The sequence below is a fragment of the Sorex araneus genome, chromosome 1, assembly GCF_027595985.1.
Source record: "Sorex araneus isolate mSorAra2 chromosome 1, mSorAra2.pri, whole genome shotgun sequence".
Lineage (NCBI taxonomy): Eukaryota > Metazoa > Chordata > Mammalia > Eulipotyphla > Soricidae > Sorex > Sorex araneus.
The window spans coordinates 132,786,306-132,799,289 of NC_073302.1; the positions used below are offsets into that span (position 1 = coordinate 132,786,306).

General features: G+C 48.9%; 1 protein-coding gene across 2 annotated transcripts; it reads left to right on the forward strand.

The window, feature by feature from the left end:
* Positions 1–833: 833 nt before the first annotated feature.
* ISL1 (ISL LIM homeobox 1) lies at positions 834–11,053 on the forward strand. Of its 2 annotated transcripts, XM_004608422.2 has the most exons (6): positions 834–1,088; positions 1,968–2,157; positions 4,780–5,039; positions 6,759–7,045; positions 8,202–8,369; positions 10,278–11,053. In XM_004608422.2, the coding sequence occupies exons 1-6, from the start codon at positions 1,061–1,063 to the stop codon at positions 10,392–10,394; spliced, it is 1,050 nt and encodes a 349-aa protein (XP_004608479.1). In that variant the 5' UTR covers positions 834–1,060; the 3' UTR covers positions 10,395–11,053. The 2 variants fall into 2 exon arrangements, with proteins under 2 accessions (XP_004608479.1, XP_055002841.1); XM_055146866.1 differs by lacking the exons at positions 834–1,088; positions 1,968–2,157 and adding an exon at positions 3,858–3,945.
* Positions 11,054–12,984: the final 1,931 nt, after the last annotated feature.

The window sequence follows — 12,984 nt, forward strand, 5'->3', positions numbered from 1 at the left end:
GCGGCTCGCGGAGTCAGTTTGGTTTTAGCTGTGCGCTCCCACCCTGATTTCTTTGCGCCCCCTTTCAAGCCCACCCCAGATTGTTGGGAGATGAGATCGGCGTTAACGAAGGAGTTGGATCACGGGAGCAACACCGTGCTCAGAGTCTCTTCATCCCACCCTCACTACCTTCGAGCCCTGGGTAAACTCACGGCGGATCCTGTTTCCCCCCGCCCCACTCCAGGACGTCTTAACAGTCAAGCCGGGCCGGGCCGGGGATGCTGCGCCCGAGGGCGAGCCCAAAGCTGGCCCGACGGCTTGATCCGAGACACCCCGTCTCCGAGAACCGGGGAGGGGTCTTGCCATCGAGGAGACCTACCCACCAGCCACTCGCCACCGGCGGCAGTAAAGTGAGCCCCGCGCGCACCACGGCCAGGCGGACCGCGCGGACCCCAGGAGCGCCGGGCGCGGAGGAGCGGCGCGGACGGACGGCGCGGCCGGGAGGAGTAAGGGTGGGGGCCGGGAGGAGGAGGAGGAGGAGGAGGAAAAAGAGGAGGAGGAGGAAGAGGAGGAAGCAGAAGCGGCGGCGGACGGGAGCGAGGCCCCCAGCCCGAGCCGCCCGAGCCGCGAGCCGTCCTAATCCTCTCCCGCAGGCTCGCGAGCGGTCAGTGGCGCTCGGCGGCGGAGGGGCTGAAATATGATAATCAGAAGCGCTGCGCCGCGCGCCCCGCAGCCAATGGGCGCGGCGCTCGCCTGACGTCCCCGCGCGCTGCGTCAGACCAATGGCGATGGAGCTGAGTTGGAGCAGAGAAGTTTGAGTAAGAGATAAGGAAGAGGTGCCCCAGCCGCGCCGAGTCCGCCGCGCCGCAGCGCCTCCGCTCCGCCAGCTCCGCCCGCGTCTGTTGGACTCTCCGATCGGCGAGGGCGCGGCGCCGCCCGGCCAGCGGCTCGACCCTCCCAGCCTTGGCAGCCCCCGGGGCCTCGATTTCCCACTTTGCCCTAGCTCCAGCATCCTCTCTGTGGGCTGTTCACCAACTGTCCAACCACCATTTCACTGTGGACATTACTCCCTCTTACAGATATGGGAGACATGGGAGATCCACCAAAAAGTAAGAGGCTCTTTTACCTTGTGGGACTCTGTGTGACGGTGTTTTTTTTAGTTTTTTTTTTTAATTTATTTTTATTTTTTAACTTTTTATTTGTGTGTGTATGTGTGTGCGTGCTGCCGAGGTCTCCCTCAGGCACGGGTGTCAAGGACTCTGCAGAGTTGGAGTCATAGCCCGGAGAGAGAAAAAAAAGTGGCTGTGTCTTGTGGCCGCCACGCCTGCATGCTTGCCGTGGGTTCTGAGCTTGGGGGACACGGATCGGACTGTGTGTTTGAATTCGCCTCCAAAACCCTAGCCTGCTGGGACGAGAGCGGTGGTTTTCTCCTGCGGAATCCCGGGCTCTTGGAGAAGGTTATTCTGTTGCAAAGATCTGCCTGCACGTACAATACATGGAGATGGGAATTAGCATTAGACTTGCAAAAGAGAACGCGTGACAACTGTATTGATGTCTGTTCTGGTGAACAATATCCAGTCCTGTGTGCTATTTAAGAGCGTGCTTCCTGGAAAATATAGACATCCTGCGTTCACTTAACGCTTCTAGTCAAAACCTTTTCTTTGACTTGACTTATCCATAATCTTTGCCAATGATTATGGCAAGGGTGGGGGGCGGAGAAATACAAAATGAACGGGTTTGATTGCGCGCTAGGCTTACCAATGTAGACTATTCAAATCTGCATTTTATATGTATATTCCTCCTTTTAAAAAACGAGTCAAGGTTTTGATGGCACACTTCAATTACCATCCCAAAGTGCAATACTCTTTAAAAAAAGAAAAAGGAAAAAAAATTCCCTGAGTACGCCCTATAAGAGAACGACACTAAAAGTGTGTTTATCTCGGTAGGAAGTAAACGGTTAGTCAATCATGTATTTATTTTCATTTCAGAAAAACGTCTGATTTCCCTATGTGTTGGTTGCGGCAATCAAATTCACGATCAGTATATTCTGAGGGTTTCGCCGGATTTGGAATGGCATGCGGCATGTTTGAAATGTGCAGAGTGTAATCAGTATTTGGACGAGAGCTGTACGTGCTTTGTTAGAGATGGGAAAACCTACTGTAAGAGAGATTATATCAGGTATGCCCGCCCGTTTACCTTGCTTCCTTTATTTTATGAGATTTCCTGCCTCTCCTGATTTCTTTTTGTATGACTTGATGTGGCTTTATCTCTTTGCAAAGTTTACTTTAGTAGGATCTAGCATGCAAAAGTTACCCTCTAAATATGTTATATAAATAAGTGATGTCTTCATTTTACTTTTAATAAAAGGAAAATAGCTCAGTAGTTTTTGTACATGTAAGATTGAAGTTTGTTTTAAATTGTGCTTGGAATTTGTGAGATTACAGATAAATAAGTTGAGGTTTCTAAACTTTTTTTAAAGACTGATTTTTATTCTGTCTGCGCGGTATTTTTTTCCCTTACCTATTTTATTGGCAAAGAGCAAAATCTTGGGAGGTGTCAATGCAATTGACAAAATAAAAGTTTGATCCAGGGATGTTTATGTGTCCTTTGAAAGAAGTATTACCTCCTTTTACATTAGGTAAGAACTCCTTTGGTGGGGGCTTTAGACCAACCAAATATTCCCTAAAAAAGACCGGAAATTTAATCTTTTTAAATATTAACCCTTTGGTGACATCTGACTGTCCTTTCTTTCTTATCTTATCTGAGCTGATGAATTAGACTGAGCAGATCAAATTGCTCATCATCTGTCTAGGAACAATTGGTATATTTAGATAATTGAACAGCTTCCTTTCTCACATTAAAATCTGGTAACTGATAAATTGAGTGAATTGCCCTTAATTCTAACTACACTAGAAGCACGTACGGAGCTTTGTGTGCGTGTGTGTTTTTTTTTTAATTTCAGCTTCTAAACTTCCTGTTTTTCTAATAAGTTTTCTCTGACTTTTATATTTATGTGAGAAACTTCATTTTCTATCTTAGGAAGCCAGTCGGATTTTTTAAAAAAATCAATTAACAAACAAGAAACAAACCTCTACTATGGAAAGTAAAATCGAGTATTTTTTAAACTTTCGTCTAGTGACTGGCAATATGGATCTGAGACTGTGTTAATGTTTAGTCAGGAATTCAGTAGACAGAATTCTTTTCTGATCACTTAGGGTCTGGCATATTTTCAGTTTTAAAAAAAATCGTTCAATGGTGTAACCTTAACAGATACAATTGACCAGTGCAGGATGGGTATTTATTCTGTGGGGTGAGGTTAGAGGGGGAGGAAATGAGGAAGTCTGGAGCTGGGGGAAGGGGGAGGGATTTTCCAAATTGTTTGGTCACAAGCAAGGTAAAGTCCTCATCCTATGAAATGGAAGATCTCACAGAGTAGGCGGAGGAAGGAAAAACTTTTCAATTCAATCTACCTTGTAACCTCTGACAAATGAGCCGGTTTCATTGTTTACTCCATTGGTGTGTGAACAGAAGATTCTGGAGAGGGGGAGCGCACTTGGCACCTCCTGCTGCACCTTTCCTCGTAGGGCGATAGCAGTTTGCTCAGTTGCCTGTGCCCAGATTCTGAGCATGTTTGTTTGTAGAGGGAGCCAATTGCTTTTACCTTTTCCTCCTCCTCCTCCTCCTCCTCTCTATCACTCTCTCTCTTTCTCTCCTGTTATATGTCTCTGTCTCTCTCTTCCTTTGCAATTGTGCTGCTATAAAAGTGGAAGAGAGAAACCATTTAAATTTCCAAATGCCTTCCTTCTCTGGGGAGGCAGTTCCCCCACTTCCGTGTGGATCTTTTCCTCTTCTCTATTCTTTCTGCTCCTTGGAACGCCCCGGCTTCTGTAATAACTGATTGATGGAGATGGGGCCCCGGGCAGTGCACCTAAGGGGACCCACAAGGCTCTGCAGTGATAAAGAAAGGTTAGTAGCAAGGAAGACCTCAGGTGTGGGTTTCCGGGTTTTGTTTGTTTGTTTGTTTGTTTTGAGGCGGGAGATATGGGGGAGGTGGACAGAGCTGTGAAGGAAGCAAACGCAGAAGCATCAGCAACTTGAAAAAGGTTGGAAACAAAAAAATTTAAAAAAGAATAATGAAGCAAGGAAAGGAAACTTTCTGCTAACATTGTTGCCGGAGGAGTTCATCTTCAGCTAGGGAAACCGCTGCAGCTACCAGGGACGTATTGTGTAGAAAGGGATCTGGGAGCCCTCAGAGGTTTCATTTTGTTCATCTGCTCCGGGGCTTGTGGGTTTGCAAACCAGTTGGGGTGGCCGACCCGTTGCCCCATCTCTTATTCTCTTGGAAGGAGGACTTGCAGCAGTTTCATAGTCAAACGTTTATATCTGGCAGCCAAAAGTGAGGCACAAGGAGGCAGAGCACTAGGCCAGTGAGTGCCCCCTACGCGCGCGCCTTCCTTCCAAGTGTGGAATGACTTCCAAGTCGCCGGAGCAGTTGCCCAGGTTTTAAAAACATCAAACAATTATCTAAGGGACTGGGTGTTCTGACCTTTGGAAAAGGTGCAGGTTCAAAGGGGAGACTGAGGTTCTTAGGAGAGAAGGAGTGCAAGGGAAAAAAAGGGAGCTTGGCAGAAGCCTGCCGTTTCCACCCTCCCTTTCCCGGCTTGTCTATTGGTGCGGATTCCAGCGGCCCCGGGGCGTTGTGGTCAGGTCCCTGGCCATGACGAGCCGGAGCCCTGCCCGCCTGAAGTGACCCCCCGCGCCCTGTGCTTCTCTCCCCGCCCTGGGCCCGGCCCCGTGCAGGTTGTACGGGATCAAATGCGCCAAGTGCAGCATTGGCTTCAGCAAAAACGACTTCGTGATGCGCGCCCGCTCCAAGGTGTACCACATCGAGTGTTTCCGTTGCGTGGCCTGCAGCCGCCAGCTCATCCCGGGGGACGAGTTCGCGCTGCGGGAGGACGGGCTCTTCTGCCGCGCAGACCACGACGTGGTGGAGAGAGCCAGCCTGGGCGCCGGCGACCCGCTCAGCCCCCTGCACCCAGCGCGGCCGCTGCAAATGGCAGGTACTCCTCGGCCGCGGACGGAAGCCCGTTTCGGAAAAGGAGGCTCGGGGCTGGCCCACGCGGGGGCCCCGGCTCCGCTGCCAACCCGCGAGGCCGCCGCAACTGGTAGCGGGTGGACAGCCCTGCAGCGGTGCGGGGGGTCTTTGCAGACGTGAAGCGTGGCATCCAGCTTCAGGGCATTCCCCATCCCCCCTCCCCCTCCTCCCCGCCGCTGTCCATGTCTGCATGTCTGTGTGGGGTATGCACCAGTGTACCTTGCACAGCCCCTGTGAACACATGTACACACACGCCCCTAGCAGTTCCTCAGTTCACCTTGGCCTCCCAGCCAGGGCTTTACCGTACGGGGCTCTGCTCCCCTCCAGGTATTCTCCCCGCCGCTGCCTAATTAAAGGGGTGGAGCTCTGCGCCCGGCGCTCCCGCCTCTACCCAATGATGGGAGCCCTGCTGGCCTGCAGAAATCCCTTTTGGTGAGGACGGTCCCGCGCCGCCTGAACATTTTTAGAAGTTCACTTTTACCCTTTAGGTGGGAGAAGGGACCCGAAGAGATACAGTCTCGCTAACAGCAGACCTCTTGCAGAGCTGTAATTTAAAACTGTCACCAAGCTAATCTGCGGTAATTGCCTTTTAAAGGGAACCTGCCTCTTTAAACCATCCATTCTACCTGATTTGGTGAGAATTTCATCTTCGAGGTCTGTTGCTGGAACACTAAATTGACTCCATAAGTGTTGACCTGACCCTAGGGGGTCCTCGAAGGTGCAGGATTTATACCCTGGCAGGCACCCATCAGAGGGGCCCTTTGCGCGGGAAGGGGGCTGCACAGCGCCGGCCCGGTCGTTGGGAATGGAGGCGATGGGTAAACCGGCAGATTCTTTCCAAACCTGCCTTAGGGTTTTGCACGCCCTTGGCCCCGTGCATTGAAATCCATCCCTGCCGCACCACGCGTGTGGTGAGAAACCTACATACAGCCCTTCCCTCTGCCTGTGGGCAGGTTCAAGAATTCTCTCTTGGGGGGAAAACCCAACCCCAACCGAAAGACTCTTCCCGGCCTCCTGTGCGCCTTAGTGCTGAAAGGCCCCCGGGGCAGAACGCGGGGTGGGAGCCGCCTGAGGGGCTCTTCCCAGCGGTCGGTTGTGGAGCAGGCGCCTAGACACAGTTTCGGTTTTCCTTCGGAGCCCCCGCAGGTAGAATTAGTGCAGGGAAAGAGATGCATTTGTCTGCTGGAGACCACAGCCATCCAGGCTGGTGGACCGTCTCCCCCCCCCCCTTCCTCCGCCCCCACCCCCCCACTTTGAGTCCTTTCTTAGTACCACCCAAGGGCCAACAATTCCATCGGGAAGCAGGGGGCAAAGGGGCATCACCATAACCCGGGCCAAGTCAAAACGGCAGAGAGGGAGGAAAGAGAATGCCGGAAGAAAATGCCACCCTTGCCAACGTCAGCCTGGGAACAACCCGAGCCGACGTGAGCCCCTGGGCTAATGCTGTGTTGACACGAGGCTGCTTTCAGGCCCCGCTGGATTACTCAGCATTGACCTCTGAGATTAGAGCGAGATTTTCTTCTCCCTCTCTCTCTTTCGCCTCACACCCACCCCGGCCGCCCCTGCTTTGTCTGTCGAGGCTGCCAGGCGAGGGCCATTGTCCGGGAGCTGGAGCGGGGCGGGCCCGGCTGGGCGCGCCCGGCCCCCCGCGCTTAGCTCCGTCCCTGCGCCCCTTGCCCGGCAGCCGAGCCCATCTCCGCCCGGCAGCCCGCCCTGCGACCCCACGTGCACAAGCAGCCGGAGAAGACCACCCGCGTGCGGACTGTGCTCAACGAGAAGCAGCTGCACACCTTGCGGACCTGCTACGCCGCCAACCCCCGGCCCGACGCGCTCATGAAGGAGCAACTGGTGGAGATGACTGGTCTTAGCCCGCGGGTGATCCGGGTCTGGTTTCAAAACAAGCGGTGCAAGGACAAGAAGCGGAGCATTATGATGAAGCAACTCCAGCAGCAGCAGCCCAATGACAAAACGGTAAGTGGGCCAGGGCTTGGCAGGGCTTGCCAGGGGGCCAGCAGAGCAGGCTGCGTGGAGATGGTGGGGACTCAGCTGCTACTGAATCCCCCCCACCCCTACGTGGACAGGGAGACCCCTGAGCAAAGTTTCCACCCAGTTCATCATGGGGAAGCAGAAACCTGAACCAGGAGGCCCTTCTTGACTACCCAAGGCCCACAGGGGATGATGAGCCCTGGCCTAGCCAATGGCTGGGAGCTCCCCATTCTCATGGGTGGGATTGAAGCCCTTCAGCCCTGCTGTTGTCTCTGCAGAGCCAGAAAGATGCGGGTGCAGAGGCCTGGGTGGCTTTTCACAGCGCCACTGAGAATCTTCCTCTTGTCTGGCATGGAGAAAAACGAGCACCACCTTTGCTTTCTAGCTAACTTAAGGTGCAGTGGCTGGGTGCACCGCAGCACCCAACTGGGCAAGGCCCACCATAGGGCCTTAAAGTCCCCTATAGATTTCAGGCCATTGGCACGGTCTTCCACTGTCATCTCAGTGCAAACAGCCTCACCTAGAAGGCGGCTTGTTTAAACGCTTGACTTTTTGTCTTTTAGGGGGCGGGGTGGCATTTACTTTTTTTTTTCCTATATATACCACTTTGGCCCTATTTTAAGTTCTTTTAAACCTCCTGTCATTGCATTTGGCCGGCCAGTCATGATTAGGCCAGGATCTTTTCTCAGTTGTTTAGTGCACAGTAGCCTAAGAACCACCAGGTCCCAGTGCTTGAGGGTAGGGACTGACTCTTCCAGGGCAGCCGGAAGTAATAAATATAACTCAAACAGCCCCCCAAGCCCCTAAGGGACTGCTGGGAGACATACCCTACTTCTAGGAGATAAGGGTACAGGAAGACAGAGGGGGAAATTGGGATGAGCTATGATAAGGGGAAGAATAAAATTACAGAATCTGGTTTAGCAAGGTCCAGGAAGATTTAAGAGTACAGAAGCAGAAAAATAAAATACTAAGGCCAAACTGGGCTGTAGCTAATATCCATAGAAGAAGCAGATTAACTTGAGTCAATAAAGGACACTATATAGATAAGATAATGCCTGGGTGTATTTGCTTAGCCGCTGCAGACAATGGAGGGAGGGAGTTTGCTCATTAACATGTTGGGGTTGGGGGGGCTTATTCACAGAATATCCAGGGGATGACAGGAACTCCCATGGTGGCCGCCAGTCCAGAGAGGCACGATGGTGGCTTACAGGCGAACCCAGTGGAGGTGCAAAGTTACCAGCCTCCTTGGAAAGTACTGAGTGACTTCGCCTTGCAGAGTGACATAGATCAGCCTGCTTTTCAGCAACTGGTAAGTGTCAGCTCCTGCTCCCGAGACGGGCTGGGAGAGTCTCCTTTAAAGATCCTACTGGGAAAGATCCGGGGAGAGGAGGGGATTTGCCTGGGGTAAGAGGGTGGGGAGGGGAGGGGCATTTTGATATCCAGGCAAGGGTGAGGGAAAACAGGCTTCTGGGCCAGCTCTAGAAAGTACATAGTGTGACCAAGTTGAATTTTTTATCAGCCTAGTGGCCTACTTTGCGGGTTTTGCTCCAAGGTGCTTAGGGGAAAGTGCGCAGAATCAGAAAATTCAAACTTTTAAAGTTGGAATGAACTTCAGAGATCACCTTGGCATTTTGAGAGGAGTTAATAAACTTATTCCCTCCTCAGCTCCTAGACCTACATCAGGGTGATTGTAATAATAGTGTTTTAATGTATGTTCAGTGTTGTTATCAATGGGCACCAGACATTGGTCTGGGGACATTTTTCTATTATATCTTTAAGGTAGATTAGTTGTTCCAAAATAATGATAGAAACTTTGGGGGTTTTTTTCCCTTTTTTCCTTTCTGTTTTTCTCAGTGTTTCTTTTTGGGGACTAGCTTAATCTAAAATGTGGACTATTTAAACATTTTTAACTGTATGTCTTAAGATGCCATACACAGTCTCCATCAGATAACATGTGAAACCTTGTTTCAACATTAATTAATGTACACACTCAGAGAAGTGAAAATTAATTCACTTTTAGCCCATGAGATCTTAAATATATGTCCTTTGTGATATGCTATATACATTTATCCATCCAACTTTTTGTTTCTTAAACAGTGAATGATGCCTAGATTTTTTGTTCTGTACATCAAGGTCTAAAAACTATTTCTAGCCTTTGCAGAAAGAATTTGAGTTGAGGTCAGCTTTTTCCCCTCAAGTTTACCTGGAAGGCATTTTCTTTCTCTGTTAGGTAATGGGCTAGAGGTAGTGGTTAAAGGGGCATGGCCTCTGGGTTTTTGTTTTTAGGGGCTGGGCTAGAGGCAGGCAAACTTGAGAAGTCCCTTGAACTCAGTGGGAAGGTTTAATAGGGTAGAAAGGAAGTTATACCCTGGAATTAAGGAAATGAACTTAGTCTAAGTCAGGTTAATCTTATGAGTTATTTGAGCAAAACCTGGATCACAGACAGCAGGTAAGGGGAGGGTCAAGAACAGCCAAGTGCTTGCACCTTCTGAAACTTTAGTGTCAGATGAGAACATGGAAGAGAGCCCAGGCAGAAGACTGAGGGAGGGGCTGAGGACAGATCAAGAAGGAGGTTTACAACACCACCACCATCACTTTCTCAGTTTAAAAGAAGGAGCCAGGCATTTATAATGCCTGAGCATTAAAAGATACAGGTCTTTTCTCCAAAGGAGAGGAGAAGGAGGGAGAAAGAGATAAAGAGAGGGGCCCAAAGACTGCAGGACCCAGGAGGAAGAAGAAGGCTCTGTATGTGAACCTTGGTGAGGAGTTAATCATTGTTCTGTGGAGCCTCCTCTCATCTAGGCCTGTGTTATGGATTTTCCAACTCAGGAAAAGAGGCTTTGATACCTAGAGACTAGAGAGTTCGCCTGCTCCCTGGGCAACATGTAGCCAGCGAGATAATTTCCTTTCCAAGCATGCAGGGTAGAGTTGTGATGCAGTTTTACAGAGGGGAACATGTTTATCCTTAAATAATTTAATACGACAATATCAGGAATTCTGTCTGAGTTAAAAACACGTATCGGAAGAAAAGATTTCTCCCCAAGTTCTTCTCTCCTTTTCCTTAAGCCGGTTAAAATTCAATTATATATGCGGATATCTCTACATATCTGTCCACCCCCAGACACTTGTACATCCATTCATACAGATGACAAGTTTATAATCCTTTTATGAGTCTGATCACAGCCTCCTGTATTCATTTCTCAACGTTCCTGTGCAGGTCAATTTTTCAGAAGGAGGACCAGGCTCTAATTCCACGGGCAGTGAAGTGGCGTCGATGTCCTCTCAGCTCCCAGATACACCTAACAGCATGGTAGCAAGTCCTATTGAGGCATGAGGAACACTCATTCAGATGTATTTTTTTTCCCTGTTGGAGAAAGTGGGAAATTATAATGCTGAACTCCGAAACAGAAAAAGTATTTAACAACCCAGTCAATGAAAACTGAATTGAGAAATGAATGCTCCATGAAATGCACGAAGTCTGTTTTCATGACAAGGTGATATGGTAGCAACACTGTGAAGACAATCATGGGATTTTACTAGAATTAAAAAAAAAATAACAAGCAAAATCCAAACCCAACATAACGCTATCCAACGACCTTAGGAGTACTGAAAAAAAAAAGAATTTTAAAAAGACGTTTTTAAAACGTAGAGGATTTCTATTCAAGGATCTCAAAAAAAAAAAAAAGGCATTTTTATTTCAATGCACATCTAGAGAAAAGCAGACATAGAGATTTTTTCTAGTCCATCCTGATCTGAATGGTGCTGTTTTCTATATTGGTCATTGCCTTGCCAAACAGGAGCTCCAGAGAATAAGCAGGAAGAGAAAAGTGGCCTCCGTGACTGAAAGAGTCCTTTGAGAAAATGGAGCTGCATTGGTTTGTGACATTTTTAGTTGACTTTAACAAGGGGTTAATTGAAATCCTGGGTCTCTGAGCATGTCTTGTAGCTGTCTTCTTTCTTCCTTTTCTTCCTTCTCTTTCTTCCTTCTCTTTCTTCCTTCTCTTTCTTCCTTCTCTTTCTTTCTTTCTTTCTTTCTTTCTTTCTTTCTTTCTTTCTTTCTTTCTTTCTTTCTTTCTTTCTTTCTTTCTTTCTTTCTTTCTTTCTTTCTTTCTCTTTCCTTTTTTTCATTTTTTTCTTTCTCTCTTTTCGCCCCTTCCTATGTTGGTGGTTTTTTTTTTTTTTTGAGATCCATCCTCTATCAAGAAGTCTGAAGCGACTTTAAAGGTTTTTGAATTCAGATTTAAAAACCAACTTATAAAGCATTGCAACAAGGTTACCTCTATTTTGCCACAAGCTCTTCGGGACTGTGTTTGACTTGTGTCTGTCCAAGAACTTTTTTCCCCCAAAGATGTGTATAGTTATTGGTTAAAATGACTGTTTTCTCGCTCTCTGGAAATAAAGAGGAAAAAAAAAAAAGGAAAACATTTTTTGTTTGCTCTTGCATTGCAAAAATTATAAAGTAATTTATTATTTATTGTCAGAAGACTTGCCACTTTTCATGTCATTTGACATTTTTTTGTTTGCTGAAGTAAAAAAAAAGAAGATAAAGGTTGTACCGTGGTCTTTGAATTATATGTCTAATTCTATGTGTTTTGTCTTTTTTCTTAAATATTATGTGAAATCAAAGCGCCATATGTAGAATTATATCTTCAGGACTATTTCACTAATAAACGTTTGGCATAGATAAATAAATAAATGCAATGATCCAGGGTCCCTCTTTTATGTTTACATGTAAGCGGTTAAAATGTCTGAATTTTTAGAACTGCATGTGAATTGGGTTAAAAAGATACACAGTCGGTATGATATTTCATCGCAAATAGTTAAGGTTGAACTTCGGAGTTTGCATTTCAGTAATTGGATCAAAAGTGCTTGGAAGCCCTTGGTTCTCAACTGTGATAATGTTACCGGGTTTTTGAAAATGAGATGACACCCCGGGCCCAGCACGGCCTTGCCTCCCCTCCTGTCGCCCAGGCCCTACCACCCCGCCCCCCAACAGCAAGGAGGGTCCTGCTGAAAATGGGTTTGAGTGGAGCCACTCTTTTATTTCTCCCAAGCAAGTGCTTTAGACCAAAGTCTCCTGCTAAGGATTGTTGAAATGACCCATATTTCAAGCCCTGCATATAGAGAAACCTTTCTTCCGCGCCAGTGAGGTATGACCATTATTTACCAGTGGCGGCTGTCAGCAGATTGAGAAATGCCGCTTTATTTGCGCAGGAAGAACAGGCTGAGAGAGAAGGAGTGTTCTCAGCAATTCCCAGAGCAGCCAGTGGGTCTTTTCTGCCTTCCCGCCCCCCACCGCACTCATTCTTTTCCCCAGCTCCAGTTCCAATCCCACCCCCACCCAGCCCACCCCCGCCAGGATGCCGGCAAAGGGCAGAGAATTCTTCGCCCTGGAAGCGCAGGCAACCTTGGAGAACCGTCTTTTACAGGGTGGGGGGGCCAAGTCGCGTGCCCTGCAGCCCCCCGCTGAGTCAGGCGGGCGTGGACTCCCCCTTTCCCACCCCCACTCCCCCAGCCACCTTCCCTCCGTCCCGACTTTGAGTCAAAGCCGAGGTGGGGTGAGAGCCAGAACCCCCGAGCAGGGTGAAGGAGTCTCCCTCTCCGAAATCAGCTGCTAAGTGCTGCTTCCTTTTGTAGGCTGTAGGTTTAGGATTTGGAGCTGCTGCCCCCTTCGCCTCTTCTTCCTTCCCGTCACCCCACTCCCTTGCCCACCCGAGTGGTACTTTGCGAGTCTTTAGAAATGGAATTCATTTGCATGTGCGAGTATAATGGCGTTTTAAATATCTTGACAAGTCTTAATAAATTGGAAAACTCATGTGCCCTTAACCTGTGTCTTGTGGGTACCCTGATCCCGTGTCCAGTGGCCCGAGCCCCTTCCTGCCCCTGACTGCGAGCTCCGCGGAGATCCCCTCGACGACCCGGGC